At 37.2% G+C, this 25,508-nt stretch overlaps 1 protein-coding gene across 3 annotated transcripts; it reads right to left on the reverse strand.

The window, feature by feature from the left end:
• Window positions 1–9,468: 9,468 nt before the first annotated feature.
• Window positions 9,469–22,758, reverse strand: LOC101266743 (copper-transporting ATPase PAA2, chloroplastic). Of its 3 annotated transcripts, XM_069288016.1 has the most exons (7): window positions 22,183–22,758; window positions 21,791–21,868; window positions 21,227–21,318; window positions 14,412–14,498; window positions 13,308–13,469; window positions 12,662–12,712; window positions 9,469–9,804 (listed from the first exon to the last, which is right to left on the reverse strand). In XM_069288016.1, exons 1-7 carry the CDS (start codon window positions 22,379–22,381, stop codon window positions 9,649–9,651), a joined length of 825 nt encoding a protein of 274 aa, XP_069144117.1. In that variant the 5' UTR covers window positions 22,382–22,758; the 3' UTR covers window positions 9,469–9,648. The 3 variants fall into 3 exon arrangements, with proteins under 3 accessions (XP_069144117.1, XP_069144120.1, XP_069144118.1); XM_069288019.1 differs by lacking the exon at window positions 13,308–13,469 and having other exon boundaries at window positions 9,499–9,804; window positions 12,662–12,717; XM_069288017.1 differs by lacking the exon at window positions 9,469–9,804 and having other exon boundaries at window positions 12,237–12,717.
• Window positions 22,759–25,508: the final 2,750 nt, after the last annotated feature.

Genomic DNA, 25,508 nt, shown 5'->3' on the forward strand with positions numbered 1-25,508 from the left:
TCAACTGACGGTCTATTCTGTCAGTCGTTGTTTGGCTTCAGTGAGCTGAAAACTGGGGGTTTGAAACATAGGCCGTGGTCCCACCTAGACCCTGGTGTTGTTCTGGACTTCTTTTAAAAATTCTGGGTGCCTGACCCTATGGACCACACATACGGTCTGTGGTCCCAGCCAAGAGTCGTGGGTGGCCTCTATCGGTGGCACCTGCATGTTCTGTAAAGTTTGACATTTGATCTTTTTTTAATTCTAAGTGTTACATTATCTCCCCCTTAGGAAGGGAAGAAGCTGCAATCCCTACCACTAAGTACTATAAACTGAATCTTGAATTCGAAGAACATGTAAATATGCTGAAAATGCAAGAACTATTGAAGGAACGTGATACTAAGACTAAATTTACACAAGAGTAAACTAAGAGAAGGGAGAGGAATCCACAAAACCATCACTAAAGTGACCTTATTTCTCAACCTACGGACCTAACGGCCAAAAATATCAATTGGCACCTTCTCATAAGTGAGACTCTCCTCCACAACCACACTCTTTAATGGTAGTACAGATGTTGGATCACCTACACATTTCTTCAACAAGGAAATGTGAAAGATTGAATGAATCACTGCTAGTTCTGCTGGCAACTCTAAATCATAATCCACACTACCAATCCTTCTCAGGATTCTGTAAGTACCCACATATCTAGGACTGAGCTTCCCTTTCTTTCCAAACCTCATCACCCCCTTTATAGGTGATACTTTCAAGAAAACCCAATAAATTTCAAACTCTAAGTCCCTTCTCCTTACATCTGCATAGGACCTCTGACGATTTTGAGTTTTCTTAAGTCTATCTCTGATGAGCTGAACTTTTTCCATAACTTCATGAACCGAATCTGGCTCAATCAATGTTGTTTCACCTACTTCAAACCAACCAATTGAGGACATACATTTACGCCCACATATAACAGGCTATCTGAATATTGAATGGTAGTTATTATTATAGGCAAACTCTATGAGAGGTAGGTGATCATCCCAGCTACCTATAAAATCGATCATGTAAGCTCTCAACATGTTCTCTAACGTCTCGATGGTACACTTTGCCTAACAATCCATCTATGGATCAAATGTTGTACTAAGATTTACCGGAGTGCCAAAAATGAGAGGTAAACTAAGGACCACTATCTGCGATAATAGACAGGGAGCGGACTTACTAACTCTATCCACTATCACTCCATGTTATCTGTGAGTACGAGGTAAACCAGTAATGAAGTCTATGTTTATCACTTCCCACTTCTATGTAGAAATGTTAATCTTTTGAGTCACACCTCCTCGTTTTTGATGTTCTAACTTAACATGTTGACAATTAAGACACTTAGCCAAAAAGTTGATTATATCCCTTTTCACGTCATTCCACCAAAAGACTTTCCGCAAATCACTGTACATCTTAGTGACACCTGATGGATAAAATACTTGGAGGTATGGGCTTTTGTAAGGTTCTATTTCCTCAACTCACCTACCTTAGGAACACATACGTGATTGTAACGAAGCACACCATCTCCCCCTAGGTAGAAAACCTCAACTTTTTGTTGATGAACTGCACCTTTTAACTGAAGCAATATAGAATCACTACTTTGTTTTTCCTTAAATTCCACTACCAATGATGATTTAGCTCTATTCTGAACTATCACACCACCATCTGACATGTCTGTATGACCAACTCCTAAGCGAGCAAGTTAGTGAACATCTTTTCTTGATTCATTTTTTTCTTCCTCAACATGGGCTACACTACCTATAGTCTGCTCAGAGCATTGGCCATACTCGGATGAAAAAACACAGACGAAGATTCAACTCTTTCTGGGTGAACACATACTGTAGGCTCTTATGATATGTGAACACATCTACGTGAACACCACACAAGTAATATCTCCAAATATTTAGAGCAAATACTACAACTACAAACTCGAGGTCATGAGTCGGATAGTTCTTCTCATGTACCTTGAGTTGTATAGAATCATAAGTTATCACCTTACCTCGTTGCTTCAACATAAAACCTAAACCGACCCTGCATGCATCATAATTGATCATATAACCATCTGAACTATATGGTAGTGTCAAGACCGAAGTTGTAGTGAACCTAGTCTGTAGTTCTGAGAAACTCTTCTCAACTATCTGGAAGAGTCAAGACCAAAGTTGTAGTCAATCTAGTCTGTAGTTCTGAGAAACTCTTCTCACACTCATCTGACTGCTGAATCTAACCTTTTTTTTTAAGTCAACTTGGTCAATGGGGAAGTAATGGATGAAAATCCTTTAACAAATCTCCTGTAATAACCAGTCAAACCCAAGAAACTTTTGATATCTGTTGGAGAAGTATGTCTAGGCCACTACTTCACCGCCTCTATTTTCTGAGAATCAAATTGGATCTCTTCGCTTGATACCACATGACCAAGGAAAGCAACAAATTGTAACCAGAATTCACATTTGTTGAACTTAGCGAATAATTAGAGATCTTTGAGAGTTTGCATAACAACTCTTAGATGAGTCACATCATCTTCCTTACTTCGATAATAAATGAGGATAATCAATAAAGACAATGACGAACAAGTTCAAATATTGTTTGAACAAGCTATTCATTAAGTCCATGAAAGCTGCAGGAGCATTTATTAGCCCAAAAGACATAACTACAAATTCATAATGACCATACTGAGTTCTGAAGGTTGTCTTCAGAATGTCACTATGTATGACTCTTAAGTTGATAGCTAGATCTGAGATCTATCTTAGAAAAATAACTAGCACTGCGAAGTTGGTCGAACAGGTCATCAATCCTGGGGATGGTATACTTATTCTTGATTGTGACTTTGTTCAACTGGCGATAGTCAATTTACATCTTGAGAGAACCATTTTTTTTCACAAACAACACAACAGTACCCCACAGAGAGATACTAGGTATGATGAAGACCTTATCTGGGAGGTCTTTCAACTATTCTTCATTTCCTTAAAGCTTGGATGGAGCCGTTCTGTAAGGAGGAATCAAAATGGGTTGGATATTATCATTAACCCGAACAAGATGATATATGCACCCTTTAGAGATCATATTCCTAGCCTTAAAGTAAGAGATAAATCGATCATAACTGAAATCGAACGATTCTAGTTCTACAATCAACTGAGGCATACAAGGAATGTAACCAATCCATGCCTAGAATGATAACAAAGCCTAATGTTTCTAACTCTATAAGATCTGCTAAGATGATCTTCTGAGAGACTGCAACTTTTGTATACCCGCTTAGCTATAATTAAGTCACCAACTAGAGTAGAAACTAAGAAGGATTCTGAAAGAGTTTCTGGATTGACACCAAAGTTTACTGCTATAAAAGGACTTACAAAAGAAAGACTAGCCCTTGGATCTAACAATGCATAAACATCTAAATGAAAGACTCATAATGTACCAGTGACCACATTAGAAGAATCTTCCTGGTCCTTGCGAGCTTGAGAGCATACAAAATGTTTTGACATTGACAGCCACCTGTACCAGATGAAGCACCATGCTAAGTTGCTAGTGCTTCCCTATTATTGTTACCTCATAGCCCCTGCCCAGCAGAAGGGCAATATTTCAACCTATGACCACACTGAAAACACCCAAAACATCCTTCCCTGCCTGCAAGACACTCGCCCAGTGTTTTGGACGGCGAGAGGCGACAAAAGGCGACAAGGGCCTGTATCGCTACGCGGCGAGGCGAGCGGCAAGGTGCTCGCCTTTTTGAATCGAGGCGCCAATTAATACAAAAAATTAAAAACATTTAATTGCACATATAATATTCAAAATTTCAATAGCAATTACATATATTACAAATACTACAATAATTACTATATAAGAATTTTTTTTTCAAAAAGAATGGACAGCAGTCATAACACAGTGAAAGCAGAAAGCATTTTACAGTAATCCGGAGCAAAACAGAGAGTGAAGAAAACAAAGAAAAAACAAGAGTAGTGAAGGTAGGGAGCAGTGAAGAGTGAAAGAGAAAGACACGAATGGAGCAACAACTCGAGGGAAAGAGACGAAGAAGAGAGCAGCAACTCGAAAAGAGAAGAAGAGAGCAGCGATTGAGGAAGAGAAGAAGCAGCAACGACTCGAGGAAGAGAAGAAGAGGAATACACGAAGAACCAAGTCAAAAAACCCAAACTTGAAAAAGTTAAACCGAACCAAACTACTTCGGTCGGTATTCAATACACACTATTGAAAAACCAAAGAAGCAAAGGCCCACACCTGGGTACAAAGAATTTGAAGTGGAAATAAGTAGCCTACTTGCCATTAAGTTTATCAATAAGTAGTACATACCATGTCACCCCTTAAAGGGTTATTATTGAAGATTGCAGATGTTTGTTGGAAGCTACAAAGGCAACCACTAAACATATCTGGAGGAAGGTCAATCCATGTACCAATTTCTTGGCAAACAAAGGGCACAAACATGAAGAAGATTTATTAATCTAGGAAGAGGCAATCAAGGATAAAGAGGTTCTCCTATTTACATATTTAAGTTATGTAGCTTATGAATTACTTTAAACTAGTTGATTCTTCTTATCTGTCCTAGCCTTGGTGGATAGAGTTACCTCGTACCTGTTCCTAGTAAGAGGTGACAAGTATCTCGTGATATTAGTCGAAATGCACAAAAGTTGGCCCGGACACCATGGTCATCTAAAAAAAATGAGAAACTTTTTTGGTCCTTCCCAATGTACCAAATTTTTTTTGTTGTTTATTTCTTTAAACGTCGACACTACTTACAAGAAATTCCTTGCACACCACTGTCCTAGAGGTCTCGAGGATCAGCAAATCTTGTTGCATATGAAAAGAAACCAGAGAATACTACTCTATATGTCAGTGTTTACCACAAGGATGGAACACATGTATTTTCAAAGACACGACCAGGCCATCATTTGCCTAGTCCATGAACACAAATACTTCCTTGTCATTAAAAATCTCACTAATGTTCTGTGCAGCACTTGACAACTTACTTGCAAATCTTTCACGATCTTGTAAGCTCAAGTAAGCCTTTTGAAACTAGATCACTGAGAGAATGAAAAGAAAGACTCAGAAAGATTGGAGGTCTTTTGCAAGAAGTGTTTTTATTGCTTAGAAGATTGCTTACAACTTGCTTGATGATTTACAAAATGAGAGTCCCTCTATTTGTACTACTTCCTGGGGGCTAAAATGTAAATAAAAATAACTTGGCAAGTCTCTCAAATAATTACATATTGGTCCCTTTGTAGGATTATCTACATATTCTTGGGATCTCAAAAGTCTTCCAAGATATTTTCAAAGGCATTTTAGGTTCTTCCAAGGGAAGGTCTAAAAAATCTAGAGTGTTCTACTAACCACCCTACAACTCTCAATTCTTTCCCCTTATTCTGATGCCAAGTTCGTACTGTGAAGAGACGGGACATGAAACTCTCCCACACCTATTGATGCGACAGCCGCATCGCATCGTTGTTGCATCGCCAACCGAGTCTTGTCTTCTCGTATTCGTTACTGATAGTCCATTGACTCAATCAACGCCCTCGTGCCACTCCTTAAATTGTTTCATGATCTCCTCTAACTTGGCCATATAATCTTCCTCATCACGACATTGTTCTTTTCCAGAATCTTCTTCGTGCATGGTGACAAGGACCATTTTGCACCATTATCTTCTTTAGAACTAGCAATGGTGGCTATGGATGTCGACTGCTTCTTCTAAAGGCCTCTCACGAGCTGCATGGTCCTTAGTTGTACTTGACCTTCCATCTTTGGAACCTTAACCAGAGGCACGATACATGAACCTTCTTGCTTTATGACCAAAAGTCGTTGTAGGTAAGGATCCATCACCGCGTGGCACTCTCAGAAGAACTTATGCCCTAGGATTATATCAAAGAGATGTATAAGAGCAACAATGAAGTTGGGTTTGCCCTGCCACTCGCCTAGCGTGATGCTTACTCCATCCGCGACTCCACATCGATGGTGCATTGACTGTCATGAGTTGTGCATTACTTGGACAGTAACTTGATGCCAACCTTGTCGCTATTTTAGTCATTATATTGGCCTCTGCAACCGTGTCGACCATAGCACGAAGGGGTCTTCCGTTGATTCTGATATCTACATATTGTACGTCATATTCTATCGTCTTCCCTAGCTGTTTCATGATGGATATTCATAGTCCTATCAAGCCAACTTGTGTCGTCTCTACGCCTTGTCCTTGCTCCTATGCATCCTTCTCCTTCCACTCTTGTAGGATAACGCCAAGATTCTTCAGTTCAGGGCACCTTGCATTATGTCATGCGGCCCACCACATATATAACATCTGTTTCTTTTGGTAGTTTCCACCTTTCTCTTTGTGTAGCCATGACGTTCAAACTTCTTTCCATCGAACATATAGGTATCATGATTCTTCGGACGTAGACGTTGCTCCTCAATTTGCCTTGATCTCCCCCACCAGGATCATGACTACCTCTCACATTCTCTCCTTTGGCTTTGTCGGGCTCTTCATGCCTGAAGTCTACCAAAGATTTGGCCTGCGTGATAGCTTCATTGATAATCCTGACTTGTCGGTGTTCCGACTCCATCCTGACCCAATTTTATGGCTCATTTATAAAGTAGAACAACATATCATCATCTGTGAGCTTAGGAATATGAAATGCGAGGGTAGTGAACTCCTTCACATATGCGCGTGCGTATGTTGCCCATCTACTTCAACTCCCTAAACTTGCACTTCGGCTCATAGATTATGTTGTTTGGGAAGAAAACCTTCTTAAACTTAACTCAGAATTGCTCCCAAATGTTGATGGTTCAAATTCCCTTTCCTATTTTAGACTCTTTACACCTCCACCACAACATGGTCGTCTCTGAAATATACAACACAACAGTACTGATCTTGTTTTCGTCGCTATTCACTCGGTTACACTTGAAGTAATTCTCCAAGTTCCACAGGAAATTCTCCACCTCTTGCGCGTCACAAACGCCTTTGAACATAGGTGGCTTGGGAGCCTCGACCTTGGCCTCCTTATCTCGATCAAGCGACGATGATCCTCCAATTTCCACGCCCTCATTGAGTGCTTTCATCTCGCCTTTCATGGTCTCAATCATGCTCAACGCCTCCATAAATCGACACTCTAAAGAAGTGATGGTCTCTATCTCAAACTCGAAAGATGGTTTCCCCCCAACTCCTTGCGTAGTTGTCCGTCACTTCAAGGGCAAAGTCCTCGAGAGTCTTGAATTTGTCGTCGGCCACATTCAAATGCCGGCCTCGCTATTTCAGCCCTTGTGATTTACTCATCTCCATGTGTGATGTCAAAGGGATCATAGCCACGGTCATGGTAACTTGCTTCAGTGGTCGAAGGTGGATAAGATGTTAGCGCCTCGCTTGGTATGAGATCGAGCAACATTTCCTCATTACCTTTTTTGTGCTTCTTTTCCTTGCGGTTCTTCTTTCCACCATCCAGATAAACGTAGGTGGTGCTAGTGGCGTTTATATCTCCATCGTTGACCATTCCCTTAGTATCAAACCTGGCTCTGATACCACGTTGTCACGTACTTTGAGTTTTGCTAATGATTCGTGTGGCATTTGACAACTTATTCACAAATCTTTCAATATCTTGTAAGCTCAAGTAAGCCCTTTGAAGCTAAATCGGTAAGAGAATGTAAAGAAAAACTTAGAAAGATTAGAGACCTTTTCGAAGAAGTCTTTTTATTGCTTGAAAGATTACTTACAACTTGCTTGATGATTTAAAAATGAGAGCCCCTCTATTTATACTACTTCATATGAGGTTAAGTGAAAATAAAAATTACTTTGCAAGTCTCTCAAATAATTACATTTTGATCCCTTTCCATAATTCTCTACTTATCCTAGGGATTTCTAAAGTCTTCTAATATATTTTCTATGGTACTCTAGAGTCTTCTAGGGAAAGGTATAGGAAATTCTAAAGTGTTCTACTAATCCCCCACAACTTAAGATTCTTCACCCTTTTTCCGGTGCGAAGTTTATACTGTGAAGTGTCGGGACACGACACTTGATTTTCCTGAAATATAAAATACGAGGAACCAGAGTGAGGAATCCCTTTAAATGTTGTAGCGCTTAATATCAATGAAATAATTTTTTACTTAGAGAAAAATATAGGAATATCAAGAACTCTATTGCTCAAAGCAGATAGCATTTACTCTTTAGTATTCCCTCCGTTTCACAAAGAATGATCTGATTTTACTTGACACAGAGTTTAAGAATATAAAGAAAACTTTTGAATCTTGTGGTCATAAATTAAAGTTAGTTCATATGTATAAAATTGTCCTTTGATCTTGTGGCCTTAAATATGTCACATGAAAAGCTAAAATTAAAATGTTACCAAAAAGGAAAAGAGGTCATTCTTTTGAAACAGACTAAAAATGAAAGGAGGACATTTTTTTTAAACGGAGGGAATATACTATTACAAACACAAATGTTTATCTTTTAAAAGGTATGGGAAGCGTCATCCTCAAACCCCTCCTACCTAGGAATACGACAATTATTTTTCCGCTTTGCTCCTTGGTTACTCAAACCTCCAACCTCACTAGATTCTCCCCCTCCCTTGACTTCAAGCGAAAATTGCAGATCCTTAGGATAACTGTGCTACGGAATAGTTGAGCAAATTTTGTCTGATTGAACTTGATTCTGATTTGCCTCAATTCCAGGAGGTAGATTTAAGTGAACCAATACCTTGTACGCCAAATGACATACGAAGGCTACATTACTTTTGACAGTACTCCAAGTACACCTTTTTATATAAAATATATACTGTCAGATGCAATTATAGCTCATGGGTATGGTCAAACATAGATTTATAATCAACTTGTGAACTGATAAGGAGGATAAACACGATTTTTAGAAATAGCTTTAGGAACATGTCAACGGTGACTTATGAGTCACCCTCCGTAACACTAACATCATCCATGAGAAGACACTGAGCACCATTGTTCCAATCATTTCAGAGACTTGGTATCTGTTTAGATCTTCTAACTTTTCTAGTTTGGTCATGTGTATCTATCTTTTGTTTATTCATACCTAATTAACTACGAGTAGTCAACTATTTCTTATACATATTGTGATAAAAAAAGGCAAGAGTAAACATGTTACCAGAACCCAAATGTGGTAGCTGATAATATCATTACAACGAAACAAATGGCCCAACAATTGTATTGCTAGTCGCTAAATTGGTGTTTCACGGCCTTGGGCATCCTCAATCTGGAAGATCAGAAAGGTTACATAGAAGCTCATAAATTCCTAAGTTTTACGCATCAACATTAACACACAGTGGCCCCACACATATCTGCTAGTTCTAGTTTAGGATCGCTAGCCACTTTTGTGTCAAAACATGGGCCCATACACACTTGCCGTAATTCAAGGTGAAATTCTCAGAGAAGGAAATAATATTCTCTATCCGGGAAATAAAGGCTATAAGTAAACAACAAATGCATGTCAAACATTCAAGGGAGTCACATAAATAACTCCATAAACAGTAATCGAAGTCTCAAAATCCCTATACAGCACAGAAAGTTATATTACACATTTATTTGAAAACTGCAATTCAAAGATGGCGCCACTACAAGCTTTAGAACATGTTAAGCTTTTCAAGAAAATTGGTGTAGTTGAGATTTCAGAAAACAAAGACTGTCTCAGCTTTTGGTTGCCAGCAAGGAGTAAATAATCATAGCACCTTCATCTTGGCAACTGGCAAGTGCTACACTCCACATGTGCCGGAACCTCCTCAATACGTGTAAATTGCGACAGGTAGACAGCAAAAATATGTTGATCCAAATCGACAGACCAACCTAAAACATTTACAAGTACAATAAAAAAATATAAGGTTCATTTTATTTTATTTTCATAATTGTGATGTTTGAGCTAGTTTGCACCGACTAATCTCATTGGATACCTACTAGCTCTCACCAGCACAGATATCGACTAACTCTAATGGAATAGATGGAAAGAAATCTCCTAGTGCTCAGATCTCACTTTTTTGACCACTAGGTAGGTGAAGTAAAATCACCAAGCTTTATTTTACTTTGATCCAAACTACATGCATCGATCATCCTACAAATCCTCTAATTTTATGCCGAGTGGTCGAGCACTTCAAAATGGCTCAAAGAAAAAGTTAAAACTAATGGAATATATTCCCATGGTTGAAAGTTTTCCCTATTTGTCAGCTCTAGAGGATGTTAAAAGAAGTTTCAAAAGGCAGGGTCATGGGGTGAGGTGTAAGCCTTGAATATCTAATGTGTCTTCAATTTTATAATTTTATCACAAAAATACAAGTAAAAGAAAATTTCAATATTCTTGCACATGAATCACCAATAATATAAAAAGTATATAATAATTATTATTTGAGAAAAGTATTAAGTAAAAATAATCTTTAGTTGAATTTTTTCATCTATTTCATCGTCGATCTCCCTCCACATCTACTAGTCCCCCCCCCCCACACACACATCTAATATTTGCGCTTATTGTTTATATATTTTACATAAGGATAAGTATAAAAGATATGAGAGCACAAAAAATTGGATAACTTGCCTCAAGATTATACATGAAATCTCTATCTCATCAATTTTAGGCATAATCATCTAAATTGTTATATATGACATCATCATTTTCTATGAGAGTTGCTTTCTTTATTTTTTCTATATTTTAGAAAAAATAATTATTACATGATAGCATTAAGTATAAATATCATTACACTAATAATAAATATATGATTTATAGAAAAAAATACTTTTAAGATAATAAAAAATAAATTCAAGGGTATCCTTTTATACCTGGGCCTTACGCAACAAATTCTAGGACGTAGGTCCTACGGATCTACACCTTTCATTTGAGTATGGAAGCATTTTAGGTACATATGTAATGATTTGTCTAGCCGTTTATGGATAGTTAAGGCCACAGTACCCTTGTTAGAGTTACCATAATGCCTTGAGCTAATAAGAACTCAAAATAGAGAGATTTAATATCTCTTTATTATTTTGATGATTTGTGTTGTTGTGTTGTGTTCCGTTAAGAGGTGACCTAGTGATCTACACCTTCGTAGGAGGCTATCTGGTTGTGTAGATCAATCAAAAATGAGTAGTTATAATGGTATTGTATAAACAGGGTAAAACCCTCGCTCCTATCCAATAGCTCGCAAATCAAGAAAGGTAACCATACTAGGCAAACTCAGTAAAAACGAGCTCAACCCAGAAGCTAAACCTCTTGCTTTCCTAGCAAAGGGTTTCAAACTTGAGACCTCCAACATGAAATTCCAAGCCCAAACCACTGGGTCACCCCGAAGGGTATTGTGATGCTTTATGCATTTGTCTTTATGTCGTGACGTCATGCGATGAGAAAATGTGTTGTGAAATGAGGATATACTTTGTTTTTCCTTGAGCAGTTGTTTAAGGGGTTTTTTGCAGCAGCTAGACTGTAGTAGCGAGCAGGGACTCACTCTAGCGCAGGTAGATGAGCCAGATGACACTAAAAACGTACATTTTTGAAATAAAGTCATTTTCCATAAATTGAAGGAAAATAAGTTGATTTGGAAAACATTAAAGCCCCAACCGAACATGAGAAAATTGGAAAACATCACTCTTAGTAACTTCTGCCTACTGACAGACTCTGCCTTATAGTGGTTATCTGGCCAAGTTTTCCATCTTTGCCGAATTACTATCATTTTCTTCATGGTTACTGTTCTAGCAAAGTTTTCTTATTTTCGGGATAGTTTTTGTGGCATAGTGCTAGTTCGAGTTTGTTATTATGGTAGCAATGTGCATCTTTCTGGTGACTGTACAGAGATACGACGCCACTTCATCCTGATTATTATTCTATTGACATTGCAACTTCCTGTACAGAGATAAAGACGCCACTTCATGCTAATTATTATTCTATTAATGTTGCAACTTCTTTTAATGACCATTCTAGTGGCTCCGTGCCATTCACAGTGAATGTTTCAGAGGCACTGCACCTCTTCTTTATAAGGTTCTTACAATGAACTCAGCGTAGCAGAGCACCAGTTTTTGCCAACCATTTTGACAAGGAAACCTTTCTTCGACCATCCAAACATTATATTGACAAGAACCCTGAACTTCTCAATTCAGATTCTAGCAACCAAACTTTTCTCCAAGGATTTCAATTTCAAAAAAAGAAAAATCAAGTGAGATTCAAGTTGTCAAAGGGTAACATGTAAATGAGAAAAAAGGGAAGTTCAGACACTACAAGATTGGAATGCTACACTTAATGAGAAACCAACAAAATTAGCTTACATGATATTTCTAATGAATTTCAGACGTTGTGATCAATTTTGCAATCTCAAGTTTTTTGTCATTACATAACCAAAATATTAGCTTTAATCTTTTTTTATACTGTGTTATCCAAACCAGCTTGTGCACACCTCAACAAATTCCACATCATACGTGATATCTCCCACCAACAGGTCCTAACTCCGTACTCGAGGCTTGAATAGATATGAAGAAACCACCTACAGAGTAGTATTTTGCCTCTAAAGGATAGTAGCTTTAACATCCTAATAAAGAAGCATCCCTACGATATACGTTTTCCCTCAAGGTTCTAAATATCTAAATGCTAGAAAATGTTCCAAGCAACAAATATTACTTGGAAGGAGAAAACATTTCTAAGAAAAGGTGTATCGACCATATTAACAACCTTGGAAATTGTTGATGGGAACCAGTGGAAAAGGCCTCGATCCTCAACGGACTGTCCTGAAACATAAAAATGACTTCAAAATAAGATAATATAATCAGAAATGCATATCCAGTCTTTAAGAAAATCCAGTTCCACTATCATAAGGTGTTCATCAACTAACATTTGGATCATCATAAGAGGCACAAATCTAAGAGCTCTGAACAATTGGCGCAAATCTAATGCACCATCATTCATGTAACCTTAACAAGGATCAGTTAACATTTTTTAATCTAATGTCTCTTCGAATGTATATAATCAAGTCATTCTAAATAGTCATGAAACCTCATTTTTTTTAGATGACACAGTGGGGCAGTAAACTAGTTTACGTCAGAAAGCTGCAAATAGCATATCTATGCACGTAATATATTGGCACCATGTCCAAACAGAGCTGATGGGACGTAGAGGATTAATATATCTGAAACCAACTAGAATCTTGAAACCAGCATACCCAGTTAATTGTACCAGCTGAGACTGAAAAACCCTTCTCTGGTAAATGAAATACAAGGAAATTCGAGATGTATTCTATTCTGCTTTAATGAACTTATTCATACATTCATCCTTGGGATAAAGTCCTGAAAGAAAAGTACTCATGCAAAATTTGACTTACATCTACGAATATAGTTTCTCCCAGAAAAATGAGCAAAGAATCACCAACTCGAATATCATCGGTTGGAACTTCAATACAAATTGCATCAGAACCGACAACGTCGGTCGAGGAATCACTACCGGAGGAAGTAATTACAAGTCTAGACTCAGTGGATATATGCGACTGCCAAAAGAACCACACCAATATTTCGTAAGAAAAAGGAGTAACAAAGTATAGAAGTTTTTCTAATTATGAATACAAAGGGAAAAAGTAAGGTACAATACAAACTTCAATTTATTTCAATTCTTCAGCACTTCATTAGTGGACTTGGGAATCTAGTCTGAATAGTAAAATGTATTTGATTTCTTACGCAGACCAAAAATAAAGAGTAGCCTTGTGTGACTTTATATATTGTGTTTAATAAAGTAAGGAAATTGTAGCCCGAAAATAACCTGAGATTATTCTTTTGATAAGTGCAACTATATGTCTCAAAAGTTTGGGATACTAAACAAATGTTTTTCCTCGATAGGTGTGAATGAATATATACTGGCCACCACAAATAAGAGAATAGAGCTTTTATGCAACTTCTAAAACTGGATCATCTGTAACCCACTTCATACGCACCTTTTCCAAGTTCTAAAATATAACTGTTTTTTATTTTTTGAAGTAAAAGGTCAAACTCCAGAATTGAAACTGATATTAGCCAATAGTGGCTTTCAGGAAAAGGGAACTTTTTAATGCATCAATAGAACAAGAGAAAACTTGATACTAGGTGTAGTTCATTTCCATTTAGAATATGTTATCTAGTGTGTGCAAGAACTCAAAATCTGAGGACTTACTGGAAAAACAAAACATTTATAATAGTTGGATTTCATGCTATCAAGGACAACATATTGGTCAATAACAAATTCAAATAGGTGGTTTAGCATGGAACTCTCATGAATGTTTGTAACATACTCATTGATGCTACTGTATCAGAAAGCTCCAATATCTAAAAGCTAAAATAACCAGTATTCCAATGGTTAATAGAGTTTCCAACTTTTGGAGATGGTCGAATATTGAAGAGTCTCATAGCCCATATTTTTAATCCATTTTCTTAAATCACATGCAATGAAAACAACTTACTAATAGCTCATTCATGTCACTAGATGCCTTCAGCCATGCCCTTTCCTCCAAGGAACACCCTAGTAATACAAACCCAAGAAGCATGACCTGCGTACTAAAATCAATTTTTTTGAATGAGCAAACTCATTGCTAAAATAAAAAAAGAGAAGTTTAGTAATAGTGTAATAGTGAATAGAATTTGGTCGAGACAGACCATCATAAAAGTACAATTAGAGGTATTGCAGAGCATAAATGATATTTAATGAATTGGAAAAATAGCACAAATGAGAACTACATAGTGAAAGCTAATGATTGATGGATGGAGAATGGTTAGAGATGTTGGGTTATGGGTCTTTTTTCCCTTCCTATGTGGATAAATAAAAGCCCAATTTGGACCAACCCATTTTTGCCCATAGGCCCATTCTTATGAGGCAAATATAAGCCTATTTAGCTCTTATTTTCAAATACACAGAGAGTTTTTTTCAGCAGCCAAAAAGAGAGAAAAAGAGCAGTTTTTCGCAGTCAAATTTCAGCCACAACAGCCAACTTCAAATTGCGATTCCCGCTTCGTTTCTTGTCCGATTGAGCTGATTTTTGGACAGCATATTATCTTCATCTCAATCTTTGATTAGGAACTGACAGAGTTGGATTTGGTGGCTTGCAGCTTCAGTTTTGCTGTCGTGAATATTAGCTGCGAAATTGGTGATTTTGCTCCTTTAATTCTCTAGATTTGGTGCAATCTTATTTTGTTGTTGCTCGTTGTTTGGCACTTGTTTCGTGGCCAATTTTGGATAACAATATTTTAACTCTTGGTGATTATAGTGGAGCTTTTGGTCCCGTGGTTTTTTACTCTTCACATCGAAGGTTTTCCACGTAAATCTTGGTGTCTTGTGTGCTTGATTTATTATTGCCTTGTTATATTTGTTTGGTTGAATTACTTGCTGCCTTACTATCATATTGCTTGTGGTTGTTTGTCTTCTCTTGGTTCAAATCGAGAAGGGAAAGTATAGACTTGGGTATTCTTCCACTGTTATCCTGTCAGGCATTCTTTGTTAGTGCCTTGTCTTTCCCAACAAAGTGGTATCAGAGCATTGGTTATTGTTGATTGTCATTTTGAATGATGGAGGCAAATATAAGCAAAATGGTGTGTTTAAATGGTAGTAACTATCATATTTGGAAAGGCAAGATGAAAGATCTTCTATTTGTCAAGAAGATGCATTTACCTGTGTTTGCTTCTAATAAGTCTCAGTTTTTGAATGATGAATAATGGGAATTTGAGCATCTGCAGGTTTGTGGCTATATTAGACAATGGGTTGAAGATAATGTTAGAAATCATATTGTGAATGAGACACATGCCAAAAGTTTGTGGGACAAGCTCGAGACACTTTATGCTTCGAAGACTGGCAACAACAAGTTGTTCCTATTGAAACAATTAACGAACATCAGGTATAAAGAGGGCACTCCTATTTCTGATCATATTAATGATTTTCAGGGTGTTCTTGGCCAGCTGTCCGGAATGGGTGTAAAGTTTGATGATGAGATACAGGGACTTTGGCTTCTTAATACTCTGTCAGACTCTTGGGAAACTCTTCGAGTTTCTTTGACTAATTCTGCTCCCAGTGGTGTTTTAACCATGGAATATACTAAGAGTGGTGTCTTGAATGAAGAAATGAGAAGAAGATCTCAAGCCTCATCTTCTTCAGCTTCACACTCCGATGTTTTGGTTACTGAAGATAGGGGGAGAAACAAGTCCAGAGGTCAGAATGATAGAGGTAAAAGTAGAAGCAAGTCAAAGTCTAAATACAAGAATATTACATGTGACTATTGCCACAAGAATGGGCATATCATGAAATATTGTTACAAGCACAAGAGAGATATGAAACAACAAAAGAGAGAAGGCGATAATGAAAATCGTGTTGCTGTTGTTGCTAATAATGATCTTCTTGTTTCTTGTGATGCAAATGTCATTAATCTTGTTCGTGATGGGTCTAGCTGGTTTGTGGATTCTGGTGCTACTTCTCATGTCACGCCAAAGAAGGAATTATTTTCTTCTTATACTCCAGGTAATTTTGGAACGTTGAAAATGGGTAATAATCATGAAGTTGAAGTTATTGGCATTGGGACAGTTTGTTTGGAAAGTAACAATGGTTCCAAACTAGTTCTCAATAATGTCAAGCATGCTCCAGATGTTCGCTTGAATTTGATTTCTGTGGGATATCTTGATGATGAGGGTTATGTTAATACACTTGGTGTTGGCCAGTGGAAGCTTACTAGAGGTTTGATGGTTGTGGCCCGTGGTTACAAGTTGTCTAACTTGTATGTATTTCAGGGCTCCATGTCCAGAGACTCAGTAAATTTGGTGGAGAATTATACTTCATCAGAGTTATGGGATAGAAGGCTGAGTCATATGAGCGAGAAGGGGATTGATAGTTTGGCTAAGAAAAATTTGCTTTCTGGAGTGAAACAAGCAAAGTTGAAGAAATGTGTTCATTGCTTAGCCGGTAAACAGAAAAGAGTTTCTTTTCAGAGTCATCCACCTTCAAGAAAGCTCGATTTGCTGGAGTTGGTACATTCTGATTTGTGTGGTCCTTTTAAGGTAAGATCTCATGGTGGTGCACTTTACTTTGTGACTTTTATTGATGATCATTCTCGCAAACTCTAGGTATTTCCTTTGAAGTCCAAGGATCAAGTACTTGATGTGTTCAAGAGTTTTCAGGCCTTGGTTGAAAGACAAACAGGAAAGACATTGAAATGCATCCGCTCAGATAATGGTGGTGAGTATATTGGTCCTTTTGATAGATATTGCAGAGAGCAGGGTATTAGGCATCAGAAAACTCCTCCAAAGACTCCTCAGTTAAATGGTTTAGCAGAGAGGATGAACAGAACTCTAGTTGAGAGGGTTAGATGTATGCTTTCAGATGCTAAGCTGTCAGATTCCTTTTGGGAAGAAGCACTTAATACTGCTGCTTATGTTATCAATTTATCTCCTGCTGTTGCTTTAGATGGTGATGTCCCTGACAGAGTTTGGACTGGTAAGAATGTTTATTATGATCATCTTAGAGTCTTTGAGTGTAAAGCCTTTGTACATGTTCCTAAGGATGAAAGGTCAAAGTTGGATATTAAAACTAGGCAGTGTATCTTCATTGGTTATGGTCAAGATGAATTTGGCTATCGTTTCTATGATCCTATTGAGAAGAAACTTGTTAGAAGCCGTGATGTTGTGTTCTTTGAAGACCAAACAATTGAAGATTTTGACAAAGCTGACAAGGCTGATTTTCAGAGTAGTGAGAGCTTAGTTGATGTTGATCCAGTTCCTTTGACTATTGCACCAGAAGAAAATCTTCATAATGATGAAAATCAAGTTGATAATGAAGATGGTGATCATGTTCAGAATGACCGGCATGATGTTGTTGATGCTCCAGTGCAAAATGATGTGGTTGTCCAACAACCAATTATAGATGCTCCAGAGAGTTCTCTCAGACAATCTAGTAGAGAGAGAATTCCTTCATCTCGTTATTCGCCCAATGAGTATGTACTCTTGACTGACGGGGGAGAACCTGAGAGTCTTGATGAGGCCATGGAAAGTGAAGAAAAAGAAAGGTGGTTTGATGCTATGGAAGATGAGATTAAATCCTTGCATGATAATCATACTTTTGATTTGGTTAAGTTACCTATAGACAGAAAAGCTTTGAAAAACAGGTGGGTTTTTCGGGTGAAACACGAAGATGGTAATCCAGTTCCACGGTACAAAGCTAGATTAGTTATCAAGGGATTTAATCAGAAAAAGGGAGTTGATTTTGATGAGATATTCTCTCCAGTTGTGAAGATGTCATCCATTCGTGTGGTTCTAGGCTTGGCTGCAAGTCTAGATTTAGAGGTTGAGCAAATGGATGTTAAAACTGCTTTCCTCCATGGTGACTTAGATGAAGAAATTTATATGGAGCAACCGAAAGGTTTTGAAGTCAAGGGAAAAGAGAATTATGTTTGCAAACTGAAGAAGAGCTTGTATGGTTTGAAACAAGCTCCCAGGCAGTGGTACAGGAAGTTTGGTTCTTTTATGAGTCAGCAAGGCTTCAAGAAGACTTCTTCAGACCATTGTGTTTTTGTGCAAAAGTTCTCTGATGGTGACTTTATTATTGTGTTGCTTTATGTTGATGACATGCTTGTTGCTGGTCATAATACTTGCAGGATTCAGAAGTTGAAGCAAGAGTTGAGTAAGTCTTTTGCTATGAAAGACTTAGGACCAGCAAGCCAGATTCTTGGCATGCAGATTGTCCGTGATAGAAAGGCCAAGAAATTGGTATTATCACAAGAGAAGTACATTCAGAAAGTACTTCGCAGATTCAGCATGGACAAAGCTAAGGTTGTCAGTACACCTTTAGCTATGCACTTCAAATTGAGCACGAAACAGTGTCCTTCTAGTGATGATGAGAAGGAAGATATGAAGAAAGTTCCTTATGCTTCAGCTGTTGGTAGTTTGATATATGCGATGGTTTGTACAAGACCGGATATTGCTCATGTTGTTGGAGTTGTTAGCCGTTTTCTTTCTAATACGGGAAGAGAACATTGGAATGTTGTGAAGTGGGTTATGAGATATCTCTGTGGCACTTCTAGTCTGATTTTTTTTTTGGTACAGGGAAGCCTATTCTTTGAGGTTATACTGATTCTGACATGGCTGGTGATGTTGATACTCGCAAGTCTACTTCAGGGTACTTGGTTACTTTTGCAGGGGGAGCTGTGTCTTGGCAATCTAGGTTACAAAAATGTGTTGCTCTATCTACTACAGAAGCTGAGCTTATTGCTGTCGTTGAAGCTTGTAAAGAATTGCTTTGGATGAAGAGATTCTTGGGGGAACTTGGTTGTGCTCAAGAGAGGTATGTGCTTTATTGTGACAGTCAAAGTGCTATACATCTTGGTAAGAATTCTACGTTCCATGGTCGGTCTAAACACATTGATGTGAGATACCATTTGATTCGAGATGTGTTGGATTCTAAGTTGCTTGAGCTTGAAAAGATTCATACAAATGACAATGGTTCCGATATGATGACTAAAGCTTTACCAAGAGGGAAGTTTGAAGATTGTTGCATGGTCGCCGGGATGGCGGTCTCCTCCACATAGTCGTGAGGGGGAGAATTATTGGGTTATGGGTCTTTTTTCCCTTCCTATGTGGATAAATAAAAGCCCAATTAGGACCAACCCATTTTTGCCCATAGGCCCATTCTTATGAGGCAAATATAAGCCTATTTAGGTCTTATTTTCAAATACACAGAGAGTTTTTTTCAGCAGCCAAAAAGAGAAAAAGAGCAGTTTTTCGCAGTCAAATTTCAGCCACAACAGCCAACTTCAAATTGCGATTCCCGCTTCGTTTCTTATCCGATTGAGCTGATTTTTGGACAGCATATTATCTTCATCTCAATCTTTGATTAGGAACTGACAGAGTTGGATTTGGTGGCCTGCAGCTTCAGTTTTGCTGTTGTGAATAGTAGCTGCGAAATTAGTGATTTTGCTCATTTAATTCTCTAGATTTGGTGCAATCTTATTTTGTTGTTGCTCGTTGTTTGGCACTTGTTTTGTGGCCAATTTTGGAGAACAGTATTGTAACTTTTGGTGATTATAGTGAAGCTTTTGGTCCCGTGGTTTTTTACTCTTCACATCGAAGGATTTTTCACGTAAATCTTGGTGTCTTGTGTGCTTGATTTATTATTGCCTTGTTATATTTGTTTGGTTGAATTACTTGCTGCCTTACTATCATATTGCTTGTGGTTGTTTGTCTTCTCTTGGTTCAAATCGAGAAGGGAAAGTATAGACTTGGGTATTCTTCCGTTGTTATCCTGTCAGACATTCTTTGTTAGTGTCTTGTCTTTTCCAACAAGAGATTTATGGAATTTCACAAAATTTAGCCATTGCAAAAGGAGAATGGACTCAGTTAGTGATACATTTCAAAATAACTTCAGGCAGGTCAAGAAAAACATGAAATTAGAGCACCTGGACCATGTGAAACCCTAATGACATTATTGAATTTTGCAAGGACTTTAGATGAAAATATTTTGAAGCTTGAGATTTTTAAATGTTAAAAAAAAAGGTTGAGCCCAATAAGGCACAAGTATATGTGGCACCACCTCGACAACCTATTACATTGAACTTTGTGAATCGAAAGACCCTCTCATCATTTAAAATTCATAAGCAAATATAAAAAGAGAAACTACTTCTTAAAGACTATATGCTGACTGTCCTAAACAGCAGAAAACAGGACTACTTATGAGCAAGCAAATAAAATCAAAAGTGACAGAATAAATGGAAAGAAATCTAAGCACTTCAAGAGAAGTAGAGGAAAGTAAGAAAAGACAAAACGGCTCATCAAAAATTGATGCTTCCCGTTGAAGCTCAGGGTTAAGCAGAAGACTAAGAAAGAGAAGTTATCAGCATATCAGTCTTAACTCAAGAGAGTAATGGTTTCTAATCTATTATGAAAACAGACACTGAAATCATAACAAGAGCTACTTCTTAAAGACTACAATATGCTGATAGTCCTAAACAGCAGAAAACAGGAGTACTTATGAGCAAGCAAATAAAAACAAAAGTTACAGAATAAACGGAAAGAAAATCTAAGCACTTCGAGAGAAGTAGAGAGGAAAGTAAGAAAAGACAAAACGGCATCAAAAAATTATGCCTCCCATTGAAGCTCAGGGTTAAGCAGTGAGACCTAAGAAAGAGAAGAAGCTGTCAGCATATCAGCCTACTCAAGAGAGTAACGGGTTTGTAATATATTATGAAAACAGACAGTGATAACAAGAGCTACTAGCAAGATAAAGGGCACAACTTTAGTTGATTCTTACAGAACTAATTGCAAAAGCAGCTCCAAAGCCAACAAGAGAGTTCATATTTGGTGATCCCTTTGTGAATGCCAGAAGACCATCAAAGAGCAGCTCTGGAACATAATTTATTTCGGTTAGTAATGAACTAAGATGATAAGCTACATAGTTCCTATCTACATAACTGCCAAAAATGACGCTAGGTATTGAGGTAAAAAAAAAATAGCATGGTGCACTGAGCTCCCACTAATGCATGAAGTTCATGGGAAGGGCCAACCCACATTTTCATTTGAATTCTTGACATGACACTATTAACTTGCAAACTGAAAACAGGTTCTAAATGCTACTCATAATAACAACTTTAATCGACTCTCTTCCAAAACTTAACGCAGAGATGATAGTGAAAATTGGACATCAAATTCAAACACAAGGTCATACCCATTTGATTTTTTTAGTTAACTTCCACATTTAACTAGAAAAAGTAACAAAGGAACATAAACAAATAAGAAAACAGAAAAAGATAAATGGAGTAGAAAGTAACAGTCAATTAAGAAAGAAACAGAACAGAATAAACAAGTAGTGATTAACCTCGTCGAAGTCCTAATAAAGCCCCAACGGCCAATCCAGCTTTGTCATAAGAATTATGCAGTATATCCAACATTGAACCTGTATCAATGTGGATCAACTAGTCTGAGTTATCCAGAACAGAAAATTTCATCAAACACTAGCTATTTAGCTTTTGGTACAGATATTTCCAAGCTGAATTGCATATAGTTCCAAAGAAAAGCAATGTAACCGGATGCTTTTTTCATAGCTGAATTTCATATAATATTGTTATGGAACCGGTTAAGAGTATTTGCCTTTTTTCTTTTCAACATCTTTTACTAACTGTTAAATCAAGAGTTCAAATCGTTGTTGTTCTGAACTAGCAAGCATGCATATTAACTCAGAAATGAATTGTGCATCTTTCACTAGTTTACCGTGAATATGAATGCCAAGAGAGTACAAAATATGAGTAGCGTGAGTTCCACAGCATAAAGCAACCAGAGTCCAAGTGGAAGCCACTGGGTTACGACTCTTAACAAGCAACGTCACCTTTTTCTTCACCGTTTCCTTCCACTTCACCTTGGCATCGATTCCTCTAACCCAGATGACCTCTTCTTCGACGGAAAACCACATTTCGGCAACCTCTTAGCCAACACTAGAGACGTCAAACCAGTCTCAGCTGCATCCGGTTTCAACATATTGACCACAGCCAAGTCAACTTTGCCTTCCGCTCACAAGATCGCCTTGACGCGTGAGACACACGCGCCACACATCATCCCGCTCACATCTAGAAGCGCCGTCGTCTCATCATTTTTCAACTCTACCTGCTGCTCAATTCAACTCACCGTAACTTCGAACTCCACAGGCTTGGCCAATACGGCATTGAGCCACAGGAATAGCTGACTACTACGACATCGCTGATGGATGACAGTTTATATAGAGAGAGTACATGTTTTTTAGCTTTTCATTTCGTGTTAGTTTAGTCATTTCTCACTTGGTAATTTACTTCTAATTTTGGACCCATGGAGGAAGGAACTTCTAATGGTTTGACCAATATCTTAAAAAATATTCGAAAAAAGCCTAAAATATCTTTAAAGTATTGAAAATGGTATAAAATTACCCTTCGTCCACCTATTGGCTCCAAAATGTCTTTTCATCCACCTATTAGCTCCAAAATACCCTTGTCAACCACCTTTGAGTTCAAAATTGACCACTAATTTAATGATAATTTAAACTATTTAAATATTTTTTAAATATTTGATGCTCAACTATTGGTTATAATTTAATTTATTTGTATCATTTATAAACCAACTCACTACCCACTCATTACTAACTAAACACCACCCAATTAATAATTCAACTATTATATCAAAATCGTCATAAACACTACTAAAACACGATGAAATTATAGATTCCTGAAAATGACATCCAAAATTATTCGAGTCCTAATCAAAGCTCCAATTAAATTTATGTTGAGCCGTTTATTTAGGAGGACACTTTCAATAGAATTTTCTTTCAAGATTGAATTAGAAATTTATGATTAAATGTAAAGAATTAATATATCCCGAATTAATTCATGCACTTTTTTAAAATATACTTTTATAAATATTTATTATTTGTTTTAAAACCTTTAATATATTATTTTGAAAAAAAGTTACCTATGAAGTAACATCATATAATTGAGACGTGAGAATAATTAAGATGAACAAAGTTAGACTTTTAAATTTGTGGGTAATTTTTATTTAGACACTTAAATGTATGATAATTTACTTCAATAGATATTTTGGTCTCAAATTTTTAAAAACACTCAATTGGCAGTATCTTTTCTGTTGTTGCATTAATAATGTGACGGGTTTATTAATCTGGTGGGTTTAATTAGCAATGGGTGGGTAGTGGATTGATTTATAAATTATACTAATAAGTTAAATTATAACAATAGTTGAGCGCCACGTATTTAAAAAAATATTTAAATAGTTTAAATATAAAACCGTTAAATAAGTGATGAATTTTGAACCAGAAGGTGGATGACAAGGGTATTTTGGACCCAATAGGTGAGTGAGAAGGGTATTATGGAGCCAATATGTGGATATTATACCATTTCCAATACTTTAAGGGTATTTTAGACCCTCTTCCAAAAAATATTTGCCTGATTTGGCAGATTACGTGCATGACATTTTGACTAGTATAAGCTTCACAAAAGGATGCTACGAACACAGTTACCAAAACTTTACAGGAGTCAGTATTATCTAGTGTTACCATCATTATAACAAAATGATTGTTTCTTGGTTTTATTCTATAGTTAGGGATACAATCTTGATCAAGTTTCAGTGTTGATTTCACTATTTCCGGTAGAGAAATAGCTTCATCAAATGTAACTTGATCTCTTAATCTTTCCCCATATTGGCTAGTTCATATCTCCTCTCTCACTCAGTATGTGTGGACAAATACAAAATAACACTACTTGAGAGGAGAACAATCTGATCAATGGCATGTTGGATCAGTCAAGGTGCTTTCGCTTTGTTGTTAATCATGTTAATAATCAACAGGGAATCAGATTCCACCATCACGTAAAATGAACTTCTGCAAATAAACCGTTTCACACACTGTAAAAGAGCTCTGCCCTCAGCCATATTATTCATCACAGAGCAGCCAAGATTGGCCCTAATGATACAACAACCTCCTCCAAAGCTTCCTAGTTCCCTTTACAACAGCCATCAATGTTTAGTTTTAGTCATTCAAACTCAGGCTTATTCCATCTAACCGGTCCACTACTGATTATTTCTTTTGCCTTTTCCACTAAATTACACATCAAATTTCCGGATAGAGGCAATTGGACTTTGGGAAATTGGCCATAAAAATTTTGGTCATCTTTTCACAGACCTGCTGAATAATAACTCTGCCAGACATGTGAACATTATCATACCTAGCAACCACTTCTATTTTTCTTTATCTCCCAGCATATAACAGTTGGGAAGCATTGAAATAGCACTGCATGGATACCATTATTAGCTTTAGATAGCCACTAAACATGAGTAATTGTTTCATGTTACCGCCATTTCTAATTACTGTACTACAACTTTGACCAAAGAACCAAATATGTTTTGCAATCTTTCTTGAACGAAAAAAAGGTGCATGATAATCTCTTCATTATGAGTAGTACAGAAGGAACATCTAGATCGTAGCATCATAGCAAATATTTGTGTCACTTCAAACCAGTGATGGATCCAGGTTTTGAAGTTTATAAATTCCTACAATGAAATACATGGTATGAACAAAAGATATCAGTCCCCTGAGCGCATACCTTAAGGGCTAGATCCGCTCCTGCTTCAAACCTAAGAATGCTGGATTCAACAGAAATGATTGCTACAGTCCTTTATGCTCATTCCTTCTCTATCCTATTTAATGTGAAGAGTTGATTGTCTCTATCAAAATATGATTTCAAGTACAAGCAGTAATAGCCTAGATTATGTTCCAACATTAGAATGGTTGATACTACTGACATCAAGACTTGAAGACTGCAATAGTCTATAATTGACATATTATTGGGCATTCGATTTTTAACACTTAAAGAGGAGAAAAATCTCACAGAAGTACGTATCCAACAAATAAGATACAACTGTGTGAGTGTAATGGGGTACATATCTCAAAGTTCTAGACCATCAGGCAGAAATAGACACCATCTGAACATGAAAAAATGCTAATCTGTCAATGGTCAATCAGAAAACATCATATCTCTATGTTGTTCTGAAAGGACGAATGA

The sequence above is a fragment of the Solanum lycopersicum genome, chromosome 8 (assembly GCF_036512215.1).
Source record: "Solanum lycopersicum chromosome 8, SLM_r2.1".
NCBI classification, from domain to species: Eukaryota; Viridiplantae; Streptophyta; class Magnoliopsida; order Solanales; family Solanaceae; genus Solanum; species Solanum lycopersicum.